This window comes from Dendrobates tinctorius, unplaced genomic scaffold (assembly GCF_039654945.1).
Source record: "Dendrobates tinctorius isolate UK_male_01 unplaced genomic scaffold, ASM3965494v1 ptg000256l, whole genome shotgun sequence".
In the NCBI taxonomy this organism is placed as follows: domain Eukaryota; kingdom Metazoa; phylum Chordata; class Amphibia; order Anura; family Dendrobatidae; genus Dendrobates; species Dendrobates tinctorius.
In genome coordinates this window covers 5,125,325-5,141,693 of record NW_027361923.1, presented here as the reverse complement: position 1 = coordinate 5,141,693, position 16,369 = coordinate 5,125,325, and the positions used below count along the sequence as shown (strand labels likewise).

General features: G+C 48.8%; 1 protein-coding gene across 3 annotated transcripts in view; it reads left to right on the top strand.

Moving 5' to 3' along the window:
- Nucleotides 1-16,369, top strand: part of LOC141069073 (uncharacterized) — a 104,740-nt gene that overhangs the window by 72,484 nt on the left and 15,887 nt on the right. For all 3 annotated transcript variants that reach the window (XM_073558385.1, XM_073558384.1, XM_073558383.1), the window contains one exon: nt 4,812-5,362. In XM_073558385.1, the coding sequence (XP_073414486.1) occupies nt 4,812-5,362 (551 nt within the window). The remainder of the gene's footprint in view (nt 1-4,811; nt 5,363-16,369) is intronic.

The following is a 16,369-nucleotide window of genomic DNA, read 5'->3' as shown; positions in this document are numbered from 1 at the left end:
ATTAAACAAGGTTGCGCAGGAGCAGGATCTACCTGCAGAGATTTCGGAGGTCGCAGGTCAGATGGCGATGGCCGGAGACTATGTAATCAGTGCATCTTTGGATGCGGCCAATTACTCGGCCCTATGGTTAAGCACATGGCGAGCCGATTCTTCTTCTAAGAAGTCCTTTGACCTCCCTGCCTTATCAGTGCGGCCGCCTATTTGGGGAGAAGTTGGATCAAATTATCTCCGACTCCACAGGAGGAAAGAGTGGGTTTCTCCCTCAACAAAAGGTCAAGCCGCTTTTTCGTCACCCATTTCAGGCACGTTTTCGGGCCTTTCGCAACACTGGGTGGACTACAGCGGCCAATTCCGCCGCCTCAGGCCGCCCCAACCAGGATAGGGAGCGGCAGGTCTCATGTAGAGCAAACCCATTGGGGAGGCTGCTGAGTATGCACTCAGCAGCCCAGATCGAGGGGATCCAGATCCCAAAGATCGTTGGCCAAATGACTCGAGGCCCTTACCAGACGACACCAGCAAGGACGGGTCTGTCTGGCCTGTTTTGGACCTGAAGCTTCTGAACAAATTCATCAGGAACAGACATTTCCGGATGGAGTCTCCGGTCAGTCATATCGGCTATGGAGCAGGGAGAATGCTTGGCCTCAATAAATATCCAGGACGCATATGTGCATATCCCCATTTTTCCTCCTCATCAGAGGTTTCTACGCTTCGCCATCAGCGATCTAAATTTTCAGTTCGTAGCACTACCCTTTGGCCTAGCCACAGCCCCCAGAGTGTTCACAAATGTTATGGCAGTTGTCATGGTGCATTCTCGAGGCATAGTCATCTTTCCTTATCTGGACAACCTCTTTGTCAAAGGCCCTTCAATACGGGCATGCGAGGAAAATGTCAACATCACGCTAGATACTCTTGCCCGCTTAGGATGGTTGGTCAATGTGAAGAAGTCATCCCTTGTGCCAGCTCAAAAGATCTCCCTCCTAGGAATGATTCTCGACACTCGCCGAGGGTTGGTAATTCTCCTTCAGGAAAAGGTGCTAGCGCTCCGGCAGGGAGTCCGGAAACTTCGTCAACCAGTCCCTCATGCCATCCGATCCGGGATGAGGAGTCTAGGAAAATGGTGGCAGCAATGGAAGCGGTACCGTTCGCCCAGTTCCATCTTCGCCCCCTGCAGCACGCCCTTTTGTCAGCTTGGGACAAGAATCTCTTCACGCTCGATCGGCAGTGCCGACTGTCCTTTCAAGTCAGGCAGTCGCTCGGATGGTGGTTAACCAGTTCCTCTCTGACCCAGGGTAAACCTTTCCCCCCCAGACCATTGGTTGGTGATGACAACCGACGCCAGTCTCCTCGGCTGGGGAGTGGTGTTTCGCCGCCACAGGAGGCACGCCTCCCGATCAACTTATTGGAGATACGAGCAATTCGGCTGGCTCTGCAAAAGTTTCATCACTTTCTAGCATGCCACCCTGTCTGGATTCAATCGGACAACGCCACGGCGGTGGCTTACATAAATCACCAAGGGGGCACCCGCAGCAGAGCAACCATGTGCGAGGTGGGGCACGTTCTGCAGTGGGCCGAAGCAAACCACTCGGTGATTTCGTCTGTCCACATCCCGGGCATGGAAAATTGGGCGGCAGACTTTCTCAGCCGGCAGGGTCTTGCGTCCGGGATGTAGAGACCACTCTCCGAAGTCTTCCGGCAGATTTGTCAGCTGTGGGGAACTCTGGATGTGGACATGATGGCGTCCAGAGTGAACGCCAAGGTGCCCACATATGTCGCTCAGGCCAGGGACCCGCAGGCAATCGCAGTGGACGCGTTGCTTCTGCCATGGAACCAGTTTCGCCTCCCATATCTATTTCCCCCGCTGCCACTACTTCCGAGGGTCATCAAGAAGATCAAGACGGAAGGGGTTCCGGCGATTCTGCTGGCCCCAGACTGGCCCCGTCGAGAGTGGTACGCAGATCTAATGCAGCTGCTCGCCGACGTTCCTTGGCGCCTGCCAGAGCGCCCAGGTCTACTTTCTCAAGGGCCGATTTGCTTCCCGAACTCAGGGGCCCTGTGTTTGACGGCATGGCCGTTGAATCTTCGATTCTAACCCAGGCAGGGTTCGGGAGCAAGGTGGTCCCTACAATGATTAGTGCCCGGAAGCCTGCTTCAGCACGAATTTACCACCACACCTGGCAGGTGTTCTTTGCTTGGTGTTGAGGCCGCGGTGTTTCTCCGCAGAGATTCTCGATCCCCAACATCTTGACTTTTCTCAAGTCGGGCCTAGACTCGGGCTTAGCCCCAAGTTCCCTCAGGAGATAAATATCGGCCTTATCTGTCCTGTTCCAGCACAGAATTGCTACCAATCTGCAGGTGAAGACTTTCATCTAGGGAGTCTCCCATTTGGTACCTCCCTATAAGGTGCCTATGGACGCTTGGGACCTTAACCTGGTCCTAAGTGTTCTGCAGTAAGCTCCATTTGAACCGCTTCAGGATATCTCCTTGAGGTACCTTTCCTGGAAAGTGGTGTTCCTATTGGCCATCACTTCTATCAGGCGGGTCTCAGAACTGGCAGCCCTATCCTGCCAAGCCCCTTTCCTCACTTTCCATAAGGATAAGGTGGTGCTCAGACCAGCCCCTCCTTTTCTGCCGAAAGTTGGGGCCTCTTTTCACATTAATGAAGATGTTGTCCTGCCTTAATTTTGTCCAGCACCAGTGCACCGTGTGGAAAAGGCTCTTCACACGTTAGACCTGGTAAGAGCCCTCCGGAAGTACGTGTCGAGGACGGCACCCTTTCGTCAGACGGACACGCTGTTCGGGCTCCCCGAAGGGGGCAGGAAGGGACTCGCTGCCTCAAAATCGACCATAGCCAGATGGATTCGTTTGACTATTCAGGAGTCCTACCGCATTAGAGGCACGCCGATTCCAGCAGAGATCAGAGCGCACTCTACTCGGGCAATGGGCACCTCTTGGGCGCTTCGGCACCAGGCTTCGACGGAACAGGTTTGCAAGGCAGCAATCTGGTCCAGCCTGCACACATTTGCCAAACATAATATCCATGCTCAGGCCTCGGCACATGCGAGCCTGGGTAGAAGGATTCTCCAAGCAGAGGTGGCGTACCTTTAAGCAAGAGGTGCATGTAGCTTGGATCGGTGAGTCAATCTCCCACCCAGGGACTGCTTTAGGACGTCCCACAGTATCTGTGTCCCCCAATGAGGCAAAGGAGAAACATGAATTTTTGTGATAACTCACCGTAAAATCTTTTTCTCCGAGACGCTCTTTGGGGGACACAGCACCCACCCTATTAGCCAGTAGGCTCTTGTTTTGTTTAAATTAATATGCATTTACTAATTTTGATATAAGGGTGGTGTTTTGGACATGATGTACCTGTATTAAGGCTGATTTTGTTGTCCTCCTACTGCTTTGGCACCAAACTGATTTCCGCCCGCAATAGGGAGAGGAGGAGCTAACCTTTTTTTTTCACTTAGTGTCAGCCTCCTAGCAGCAGAAGCATACACCACAGTATCTGTGTCCCCCAATGAGCGTCTCGGAGAAAAGGATTTTACGGTGAGTTATCACAAAAATCCATGTTTCCTGCACATACCGTTTTTTTTGCTTTATAAGATGCTCCAGATTATAAGACGCATCCCAAATTTTGAGGAGAAAAATAGGAAGAAAACTTTTTTAAATAAAATGGTGGTGCATCTTATAATCCATGCGTCTTATTGCTTACCGGGGTTGGTGGCTGTGGTGAAGCGGAGTCCCAGGGTTGCTGATGGAGGAGGCAGGAGTGGAACATTGCTGCTGGGATGAGGGGGTGTTTTGATGTGCAGCGCGCCGCTGCGGGTGTCTGATACTGCCGTCGCGCTCTGTCCCTGGTGCTACCGCTGCGCTATCCCTCGGTGCTTGCCACCACCGCCGTGCTCTGTTCCCCGGTGCCTGCCGCCACAGGCACTCTGCCCCTGGTGCTGCTGTCGCGTTGTCCCTTGGTGCTTGCCACCACCGCCGCGCTCTGTCCCCCAGTGCTTGCTGCTGCGCGCTGTCCCTCTGTGCTTCCCACCATGTTGCATTTCGGCGCGCACAGCGCACCGTCAAAAGTGCGCAGCACGCTACTTTCACACTGGCTGCGCATGATCTGCGCACCCTATGCTAAAGATAGGGTGCGCCGATCGCATGCGTGCAAATGCGATAGTAGGCGGTGATCCCGTATGGGGCGGGCAGGGAGCCGGATCGGGGTGGGGCTTACCGACGCAGTGCGCAGCGTTGTTTCAACGCTAATGTGAAACCAGCCTTACAGGAAAATGGCCGCTGCACAGATGGAGATCCTGGCACTGAAATCTCGGGAGATGAGATTTCAGCACTGAAACCCAGAGAGATTACAGGGCACAGATCTGTCAACTGCATGCATGCCCTAACACTGATATGAGTCTAGCCTTATACTCTGGTCCCATTGACTAATAAGGGCCACGTGTGCATTTGCTGTTGCTTCATTTTCTAAGATCGGAGGCCTATGGTGGAGACATAGTTTTAAAACCAAAGGTTCTGGTTTACTGCTGCCGCCACTAGAGGGAGCTCACTGCATACTGAATTACTGATATACACTGCTCCTGAGCTCCATCTAGTGGCCACAGCAGAAAACACTTTCTTCAAATTCTTTAGTTGGTCACTCTGTCCAGTCTAGTGTGAACGCTGCCATGGGTGTGAATGCCGCCTTCATTTTATATGCCATAATGGTAATTTATATACAGTTTTTTTTTTATCCCTAGGTGCGATGTAGTTTTTAATTAATATTTTTCTTTTTTTTTTTTTATATATTTTTCTTTATTTTAAAGATTTTTCTGGATCTTTTCTTCCATTACACCCCGAAAGCACGCTTAATGAGCCAAACTTGAGCCTCGGAGATGAGGCGTCCTGTGTAATTTCTGGTCAAGATCAGGTCAATGAAGATCCTTGGCAGAACGGCGCCTCACAGTCTTTCGATGCCACTCGCAGACCTTTTGCTGGTGAGCGCTCCTCTACCATCCTGACGAGTGCAGCGGAGGAGAGCGGATCTTTCCATGAACTTGTGCTTGCTCAGATGACTGCGGACGATTCTGAACTGTCCGAACATCCGGTTTCTGAATCCCTGGAGAGGAAAAGCGTGAAAAACGTTCGCTTCGAGGAGCTGCCCGCCGTACCGGAAGATCAGCGTGGAGAAGTGATCGCAGGTAGTGAGGACCCTAAAGATCTTGATGAAGGCTCTAATCACACTGGTTCACTGAATCGGACCCCAAAATCCGAGGTCTTGACACACACGTCTCACTCCAGATCAGCTCTTCAGTCCTTATCCAGCCTGACTATAGGTTCTTCTGCTGGTTCTCTGCCGAGCTTTATCTGTACCTGGGTAAGTAAATGCCCCAAATCATAGTCCATATTATTCCTGGTGGAGATAAAACGTTGCTCGTCTGTTCACTATAGGCATGATGGGTCAGGCCTCAGAAATCCATATAGTCTATAAGCATTGGAGGACCACTTGGCCCTGTGACCGCTCCATGCAACTCTGTGGGGCCTAAAAAGACATGGAGAAGTCAACAAGTAAACACTAAAAAAAAAAAAAAAAAAAATATTTTGCATCACATCATCTGTAAGCGTCAGATCTATAGAGGATATAGAATGTAAGTTAACCTGAACAGCAAATTACTTTGAGGCAGAAAAAAAAGCCACAATTGACATTTTTCGGTCCTTGCACCTTCCCCAAAAAACAAAGCAGTCAAAGCACTGTAAGTATCCCAAAGAGAGATCAACGAAAACCTCAGCTCACCATGAAAAAAAAACCCAAAATGAGCCCTCACCCAGCTCAATACACACTTTAGTCCTAATTGTACTGTCGTGGTAGGTTATGTTACCGGGTCATTATTACCATATGATAATAAATGGCGTAAAAATAAAATCCAAAAAACAAAAGATTAGTGAAGCACAAAAAATGTATTAAAAGCTTATTTAGGCTGTGGCCCCTTTTTGCTGTGACACAACATTGCTCTACACGGATGCTACATCACCGCGTAAGGTCAGTGAATGCTCTGTTGCTGCTGTAGGAAGATGGACCGGGTCAGTAACATCCCTAGCAGTACAGTTGGCAGTGCTTCTCTCAGCAACCTCCCTGGTAATACATCCGGCAGTGCTTCTTTCGTTTGGGGGCTGGAACTACTGGGGCTGTCACCCTTGTTGCCAGGAGGGAGACTTTCTGATTGCGGGAAGACGGGGTATTTGGCGGGAAGGGTAATGTACGCAGCATGGGAAGGTTTGCTCACTCCTCGCAGCACCATACCAGAAGGCCAGGCTGTTTTGCTTGCTGCGATCCCAGACATCGACAGACCGCGAGGTGCCTAACATTGTGGGCCCGCTCACCCCCGAGACCGAAGTGACGTACCGTACCACACCACTGACTGTATATGGAGCGGGCTGCAGGCTCGACCAGGGGAATCACGCGGGGTCGGACAGTGTACTCCCGATCTCCACTGTTGAACTTTGTCCATCCAAAGAGGCCCCGCAGGTTACTTCTCCATCGGCACCTTGTTTCGGGACTGCAAAGCCACGTGCAGGTGAGTTTCTCCAGGGCCAGCCCAGAGACTTCACGCGTCGTCTGTGACGTCACCGTGGGATCTTCAAGCCTCCACCCTTTGAAAACATCAGACTGCTAAGTTTACCTTTTGGTTGAATATTTACCCCTTAGTTGAATCCCAAACTCCCTCTTTCACCTGTCTCCTTGCGTGGAGTCACACCTGTATTAAATGCCCGTTAACCCTTGATATGCCTCCTGCTTATCACATCCCGCATTCCTGCTGTTAGCTCACATTTGGCGTAGTCGGCAGGATGCAATCCTACTGGCATGGAGGCGGCAGATCAAGCGGTTGGGGTCAGCCCTAGGTCCAGCATTTCCCTGGGAGTGATGTTGAACAATCTTCCCAAGTTCATGGGGAACAATACCATGTTGTGGAGCTGGACTGAATGTATTAGGGGGATGATGAGGATGAATCCCATGACCCCTGCTTTGGAGACCGAAGTGACCATAATGACAGTAGATGGGGAGGCCAGAGACTCAGTCATGTTATGACCTCCCAGAGAGTGGGATACCTTTAGTAAGGTGCTGAAAATCTTAGAAGAGACCCATGGTGACCCCATGGACGTAGGGGAACTAAGGATGTGCCTCTTTAGCCGTATGCAGAGGGAGGGAGAGACAGAGGCCGCCCACCTGTTTCAATTGTGGGGAGATTGGACATTTGGCTAGAGAGTGTCCATGTCGGGGGTGGCCCCAACAATGCCGTCTGTTAAACTATAAGGCTCCGAGCCTGGGGGACGCAGCCTGGAGCCTGAACAGTCATGAGGGAGTAGTCAGTCACACAAATTTAGTCTCAACGTGCCCTTTGGTCTGGGCCGAAATGGACGGGCGAGCAGTGCGTTGTGTGGTAGATACAGGCTCACAGGTGACCACGATGCTGGAAGCCTATTTCCGTCGGCACTATCCGGAAGCCATGGGGCCTGGTGATAAAGTTGACAGTCGCCAATCACTAGCCCATTCCGGTCGCAGGAGTGGTATGGATGCAGATAGCCATCTGCGGTAAGGACTTGGGACAAAAGGGTGTGGTGCTGACCCATGGAGAAGTGACTGGGACATGCCGTCAACTCTGGGAATAAATGTCCTCAAGGAGCTCAGAAGCCTCCTCATTAATGAACCCTCGGGAGGGGTTCTGAAACAGTGGAGCCCGCACACTCCCCAGAGAAGAGTGTTTCACCCAGCTGATCCACGAGGCGCATGCCCAGGAGCCCTCCAGTGCTGGGGGGACGTTGGGGATTGTGATCGTACCAAGCTTGTCCTGACGCCAGTACAGACTGTACTCAACCTGCCCGTTTGGGCTCGCACACTGCTTGAAGGAGTAAAGGTCCAAATTGAACCGTCGGGTTCGGAATGACTGCCTCAGGGGCTCATGGTGGCCCGTTCATTAGCCACTGTCCGTGATAACATGGTTCCCGTACTTTGCCTCAACTTAGGAGAGCAAAACATCGCGATCTCCAGAAGTGAAGTAGCCCGGATCGTGGGCATGCCAGAAGAAGTTATACCACCTCAGGCTGTACAACTGACAGTAGTTCAGGGAGACCCTTGGACCGTGATGGTGGATCTTTCTCCAGCACCAGAGCCTCTGCATATTTAGGAAGGGGGCGACATATACTGGAACAGATGCGAGCTGAGCTGTCCGAACTTACGCCGTCACAGGTACAGCAGCTGGGGGTTTGACTGGGGTGATATCGGGAAGTATTTGCTCGTTATGAGGATGACTTTGGCTGCACTACCGCCATAACCCATGAATACCAACGGGAAATACTGCGCCCATACGAGAGCGGTATTGGCAAATTCCTCCACAGCTGTACCAAGAGGTGAAAAGTGTGCTTAGTCAAATGCTGCAAACGGGTGTCATACGGGAGAGTCAAAGTCCGTGGGCTACCCCTATAGTACTAGTGCAGAAGGACGGCACACTACATTTTTGCGTGGACTATCGGATGCTCAGTGCCTGTACTGTGAAAGATGCGTACCCACTACCCAGAATTGAGTCCTTATCGGCATTGGGGAAAGCCAAATTCTTTTCAACCTTGGACCTCGCCAGTGGATGCTGGCAAGTACCGATGTGGGAACAAGATCGGCCCAAAACGGCTTTTATACTCCCGATGGGCCTGTTTGAATTCAATCGAATGCCATTTGGATTAGCCACTGCCCCTGGAACGTTTCAGCGGCCTATGGAGAGGTGCTTAGGTGACCTAAACTTTGAGGCCACGCTTATCTATCTGGATGACATTTATAGTATACACCGCTTCCTTTGAGGACCATTTACACAGACTCGAGCATTTGTTGAGCTGCCTTCCGAGACATGGACTAAAAGTGAAACCTCAAAAATGTCACTTATTCTGCACCCAGATTGAGTACTTGGGCCATGTTGTCTCTGCCGAAGGAGGAGGACCATCCCGAGAGAAAATTGCTGTGGTACAGGACTGGCCCACACTGAAGACGGTGAAAGACGTCCGGACCTTCTTGGGACTGTCTGGGTACTACCGGCGTTTCGTGAAGAATTTTACTCGCATAGTGAATCCACTGCCAGAACTTTTGAAAGGAGTTCCCTCGGGCGCAAAGAGCAGGACTGTTGGGGAGAACACCAAGAAAAAGCCTTTCAGGAACTGAAAAGAGCGCCGACAGAACCCCTCCTCGAGATCAGACTGCGGAATCCGCTGCACATGCCATCTGCAAAAATTTCATGCAGATTCATGGATGCCCAAAGCGTTTTCATTCGGACCAGGGGGCCTGCTTCCTAGGAAAAGTAATGGAAGAAATTCATCAAATGTACCAAATTGAGTAATCCCGTACCACGCCATATCACCTGCAGGGCAATGGAGCATGCGAACGGTTCAACCGGACGTTAATTCAAATGCTAAGAACTCTGGAGATAGACCGAAAGGCCCGGTTGCCTGAGTATGTTGCGGAATTGGTGTGGGTGTACAATAATCGGATGCTCCTTGTTTGGTCGAGCAGGAAAAGGGATCACCGAACTGGAGCTCGACCCAGAAGAGGACTACCCACGGACGGGGGTGTCCACCTGGGTTCGAGAACATCGCCATCGGTTATAGACTTTACATCGTCTGGTGCAGACCAAATTCCAGCAGTGACAGCATGCAGAACGGGCCCCGCCACCGGGAACAGATCTTCAAACGGGTGACCGTGTGCTAATTCGGGAAAAACACCCTCGGGACAAACTGGAACCCCGGTAGAAGAAAAATCCGAATTGGATAAAACGGCGAATTAGTGCTGAAGGCCCAGTGTATGCAGTTCAATCTGAGGAAAAGGAGAATCCCACTATTTGAGTGGTCCACCGTAATATGCTTCGGCCCTGTCTGTCCCAAGGATCCGGTTCAACAGGTGGAAACTACAGACACCCCTGAAGTTTCGCCATCCGCTGTAGAAGAATGTGAAGAGAAAGATGATATTGAGCAACCACCTGGAAATTTACAGGAAAGACAAGTACCAAAAGTTCTTGAAGAAATAACCCCGGTGGAAACTGACAAACCCTCACCACCTGTTATGCAACCAGACTTGACCACTCTAGGAGACTCAACTATTCCTTATGACTTACGGCGCTCCGAGCGAACTACAGCTGGAATACCCCCCAATCGCTACAATCAAGATCAATTTGTTGGCGGCAGACTGTTCAAGAGAGACTGTTCATGTTTTTCAGCGAAACACTCGCCCATGGAATGGCGAGCAAAAGGGGAGGGGGAGTGTAGGGAGATGGACCGGCTCAGTAACATCCCCAGCAATACAGCTGGCAGTGCTTCTCTCAGCAACCTCCCTGGTAATACAACCGGCAGTGCTTCTCTCATTTCGGGGCGGCCAGAACTACTGGGGCTGTCACCCTTGTTGCCAAGAGGGAGACCTTCTGACCGGGACAGGTCTGGACACCTGACTTCAGGGGGCGGGTCAGGGATAAAAAGCTCTGAGCGCGGGAAGACTGGGTCTTTGGCGAGAAGGCAACATACGCAGCAGGGGAAGGTTTGCTCACTCCCCGTAGCACCATACCAGAAGGCCAGGCCGTTTTGCTTGCTACGATCCCAGACGTCGACAGACCGCAAGCAGCCTAACATTGCGGGCCCGCTCACCTTCGAGTCCGAAGTGACGTATCCCGTACCACACCGCTGACTGTATTAGGAGTGAGCTGCAGGCTTGACCAGGGGGATCACGCAGGGTCGAACAGTGTACTCCCGATCTCCACCGTTGAACTTTCTCCATCGACACCTTGTTCCGGGACTGCGAAGCCATGTGCAGGTGAGTCAGGACACATCGCGGCTGTCAGGAGACAGTGCCTCTCGTTTCTCCAGGACCAGGCCAGAGACTTCGCGCGTCGTCTGTGACGCCACCATGGGATATTCAAGCCTCCACCCTTTGAGAACATCCGACTGCTGTTTACCTTTTTATTGAATATTTACCCCCGTTTTGAATCACAAACTCCCTTTTTCACCTATCTCCCTTTGTGGAGTCACACCTGTATTAAATACCGGTTAACCCTTGATTTGCCTCCTGCTAGTAACTGCATCCCGCGTTCCTGCTGTTTGCTCACACTGTGGCAAAGTGGCAAAAGTCAAAATCTTTGTATGTTTTGGATTTGCTTGTGGCAAAACGACCCCATTTCTCTAAGATTATGCTGCGGTGTAGGAGCTGATCCAGGGGTCTCGCACCCAGTCGGGTAAATGGGCTGTAAATAGAAAAGATGTGAATATGAAGGGCTGCGCGCTCTTTGCCAGAGATCATGACTCTTTCAGTGACACCATTATTTTTGTATATGACTTTTTGATCATCACTTATTTCCTTTAATTTTTGACGTGTATTTATTCTTTTTAATGCCGTTTATCATATGGGTTATGGTACAGGTCTTTTTTTTTTTTACTTCAGGTTTTACATAACAGCATTTTTTGTTGTCACATGTTTTTGTTATTTTTTCATACTTTCATTTTGATTATTTAAAGAAAAAAGAATCCCTTTTTCCCTGTCCTGTAATAATGTCCCATGTCTCGTGCCATTAGGTCACCCGTCCTGTAATTGTAATAAGGGTCCCCTGTCATGTTGTAATGGTCTCCTTTTTGTACTTGTAACAATGTCCCCCATTCTGTTGCTCTTTACACACATTCATTAACCCCTTTCTGACATCGGGCATAATAGTATGCTGATGTCGGACTCCCTCCGGCGGTGAGCCCACATCTTTCCCGGCACACGTCAGCAGTTGGTCGGCGCTCATAGCAAGTCAGCAATTCTGCTACATATAGGCGATCTGATCATCGCCTGTATGCAGCAGAGCCAATCGGGTGATGGCAGCTTCTAGTCTCCTATGGAGGCTATTGAAGTATGCCAAAAAAAAATAAATTCAAATATATATCAATTAAAAGTTCAAATCGCCCCCTTTTGTCCCATTCAAAATAAAAAATCAAACATACACATATTTGGTATCGCCGCGTTCTGATTCGCCCGATCTATCAAAAAAAAAGATTAACCCGATCGCTAAACGGCATAACGAGAAAAAAATAAATGCCAGAATTACATTTTTTGGTCACCACAACATTGCAACAAAATGCAATAACGGTCGATCAAAAGATCGTATGTGCACAAAAATTGTATCATTAAAAACGTCACCTCGGCATGCAAGATATAAGCCCTCACTGAACCCGAGATCACGAAAAATGGAGATGCTACGGGTATCGGAAAATGGCGCAATTTTTTTTTTTTTTTTTTTAAATAAACTTTGGAATTTTTGGTGTCTATGAACTCATAATAACCTGGAGAATCATAATCGTGGGTCCGTTTTAGGATTTAGTGAACATAGATAAAAAGCAAATCGAAAAACAATTGTGGAATTGGACAATTATTTTTTTTTACGCAATACGTTAAAACCGATGTTGTTGAAAAGTACAATTTGTCCCACAGAAAAACAAGGCCTCACATGGCCATTTTAACCGAAAAATAAAGTTATGGCTCTGGGAAGAAGGGGAGCAAAAAAACACGCAAAAATGACAATACCTTTGGTCATGGAAGGGTTAAAAAATTCTTCTCACCAAACCTCTGCCGGAGGGGAAAAGGAAAGAGGTGTAGTCTCACAATGGCGCACGTATACGTGTCGTAGGACATACGCTGCAATCCGTTCACCATCCTGATAGCCCTTCTCAGAACTTGTTCTACTTTTTCAATGTCTTTTTTTTATGTGGTACCCAGAACTGTATTCCAGATGAGGCCTGACCAAGGAGGAGTAAAGGGGGATAATTACTTTACGTGATCTAAACTCTATGCTTCTCTTAATACATCCTAGAACTGTGTTCGCCTCTTTTGCTGCTGCATCACACTGTTAACTCATGTGCAGTGTCAGGTAAAGGGAGGTTATGTGAGTTTTGACCACACACGGCTATCACATGTGCAGGGGGGCTTATCTTAGTTATCCCTCCACTGCCACATTGTGATGAAAAACAGCAAGCTAGTCTTGCCCTAACAATTTACAGCAGGGGCTTATTGTAGTTATCCCACTTCTTTCACAATATGTCATGAACTGCAGGGATTTATGTATATCCCACTTTCTAGTTCCACTTTGGAACTTGCAGCACTCTCCTTTGCCCTCAGGTCAGTCAGGGAACTGCACCTAGGATAATTAGTTGCCGGACGGGCTACTTGTTGTGCACTGGCTATTAGGCCTGCTGCAGCGAGGGAATTATAAAGGCTCTGGCCGCAACCAGACAATCAGCTTATACAGTGCCTACAAGTAGTATTCAACCCCCTGCAGATTTAGCAGGTTTGATAAGATGCAAATAAGTTAGAGCCTTCAAACTTCACACAAGAGCAGGATTTATTAACAGATGCATAAATCTTACAAACCAAAAAGTTATGTTGCTCAGTTAAATTTTAATAAATTTTCAACATAAAAGTGTGGGTCAATTATTATTCAACCCCTAGGTTTAATATTTTGTGGAATAACCCTTGTTTGCAATTACAGCTAATAATCGTCTTTTATAAGACCTGATCAGGCCGGCACAGGTCTCTGGAGTTATCTTGGCCCACTCCTCCATGCAGATCTTCTCCAAGTTATCTAGGTTCTTTGGGTGTCTCATGTGGACTTTAATCTTGAGCTCCTTCCACAAGTTTTCAATTGGGTTAAGGTCAGGAGACTGACTAGGCCACTCCCAACACCTTGATTTTTTGCTTCTTGAACCAGGCCTTGGTTTTCTTGGCTGTGTGCTTTGGGTCGTTGTCTTGTTGGAAGATGAAATGACGTCCCATCTTAAGATCCTTGATGGAGGAGCGGAGGTTCTTGGCCAAAATCTCCAGGTAGGCCGTGCTATCCATCTTCCCATGGATGCGGACCAGATGGCCAGGCCCCTTGGCTGAGAAACAGCCCCACAGCATGATGCTGCCACCACCATGCTTGACTGTAGGGATGGTATTCTTGGGGTCGTATGCAGTGCCATCCAGTCTCCAAACGTCACGTGTGTGGTTGGCACCAAAGATCTCGATCTTGGTCTCATCAGACCAGAGAACCTTGAACCAGTCTGTCTCAGAGTCCTCCAAGTGATCATGAGCAAACTGTAGACGAGCCTTGACATGACGCTTTGAAAGTAAAGGTACCTTACGGGCTCGTCTGGAACGGAGACCATTGCGGTGGAGTGCGTTACTTATGGTATTGACTGAAACCAATGTCCCCACTGCCATGAGATCTTCCCGGAGCTCCTTCCTTGTTGTCCTTGGGTTAGCCTTGACTCTTCGGACAAGCCTGGCCTCGGCACGGGAGGAAACTTTCAAAGGCGGTCCAGGCCGTGGAAGGCTAACAGTAGTTCCATAAGCCTTCCGCTTCCGGATGATGCTCCCAACAGTGGAGACAGGTAGGCCCAACTCATTGGAAAGGGTTTTGTACCCCTTGCCAGCCTTGTGACCCTCCACGATCTTGTCTCTGATGGCCTTGGAATGCTCCTTTGTCTTTCCCATGTTGACCATGTATGAGTGCTGTTCACAAGTTTGGGGAGGGTCTTAAATAGTCAGAAAAGGCTGGAAAAAGAGATAATTAATCCAAACATGTGAAGCTCATTGTTCTTTGTGCCTGAAATACTTCTTAATACTTTAGGGCAACCAAACAGAATTCTGGTGGTTTGAGGGGTTGAATAATAAATGACCCTCTGAATAAACTTTTCACAATTTAAAAAAAAATTAAACAAAGAAATAACATTCTTTTTTGCTGCAGTGCATTTCACACTTCCAGGCTGATCTACAGTCCAAATGTCACAATGCCAAGTTAATTCCGAATGTGTAAACCTGCTAAATCTGCAGGGGGTTGAATACTACTTGTAGGCACTGTAAAACCCCTTCCGTCACTGCCAGCTAGCCCACCTAGCCCAGAGCACACTTGGCTGCCACCAGCTTCCGATTTCTCTATCAATATTTAAATTAATAAAGGGGTGCGAAGCCAACCCAAATTAGTAGCGTAATTACTTCAGGCACGTAAAAGTTTGGTATAGAACATGGAGACGGAACTAATAATTATATATTTTACTTCCAAAAGATAGGAAGTGTTTACAGAAGGTATAAAAAGATTTTACAAAATGAGACAATTAAAATATGTACAAAGCGAATACAAATAAAAGGGGATTAAGAGAAGTAATAAACTCACGTATTGCTTAGATCATATTAGGCAAACCAGGCTGGGAGGATGGGCGACACATCCCCAATGCATGTGGGGGTCTTGAGACAACAGCGTCCAGGCAGCAAATAACAGAGGGGGGGGGCTTAGTTGCAGGCTTATACGTCTGGGCTTGTGACATCATTAAAGGGGCTGGTTTTTCCGGCTCCCTCCCCTATCCCAGAGTTACAGATCTGGTTCTGAAAACTTAGAATAATCCTATCTCGCAGAGGGTACCTCGTATAGTAACGCACATAGTATCATCTTATTCAACTTGTCGCTGGCGTTCATTCAAAACCAAACACAAAGCATCGGTCTGCCCCGGCTGCGCAGGAATCTACTTCTCGGATTCCGCTGAAGCTAGAATTTGGAAAAACACAGGCTAATTAGTCCCGTCGAAGAACATTCCAAATATGTAATTTCATATTTCTGTCACTGATTGGGCCTGAGTTTTGGCCTCTTTGATATTTCCTACACATATACACTCACTGGCCACTTTATTAGGTACACCATGCTAGTAAGGGGTTGGACCCCCTTTTGCCTTCAGAACTGCCTCAATTCTTCGTGGCAGAGATTCAACAAGGTGCTGGAAGCATTCCTCAGAGATTTTGGACCATATTGACATGATGGCATCACACAGTTGGCGCAGATTTGTCGGCTGCACATCCCTGATGCGAATCTCCCGTTCCACCACATCCCAAAGATGCTCTATTGGATTGAGATCTGGTGACTGAGGAGGCCATTTGAGTACAGTAAACTCATTGTCATGTTCAAGAAACCAATCTGAGATGATTCGAGCTTTATGACATGGCGCATTATCCTGCTGAAAGTAGCCATCAGATGTTGGGTACATTGTGGTCATAAAGGGATGGACATGGTCAGCAACAATACTCAGGTAGGCTGTGGCGTTGCAACGATGCTCAATTGGTACCAAGGGGCCCAAAGAGTGCCCAGAAAAAGTTCCCCACACCATGACACCACCACCACCAGCCTGAACCGTTGATACAAGGCAGGATGGATCCATGCTTTCATGTTGTTTACGCCAAATTCTGACCCTACCATCCGAATGTCGCAGCAGAAATCGAGACTCATCAGACCAGGCAACGTTTTTCCAATCTTCTACTGTCCAATTTCGATGAGCTTGTGCAAATTGTAGCCTCAGTTTCCTG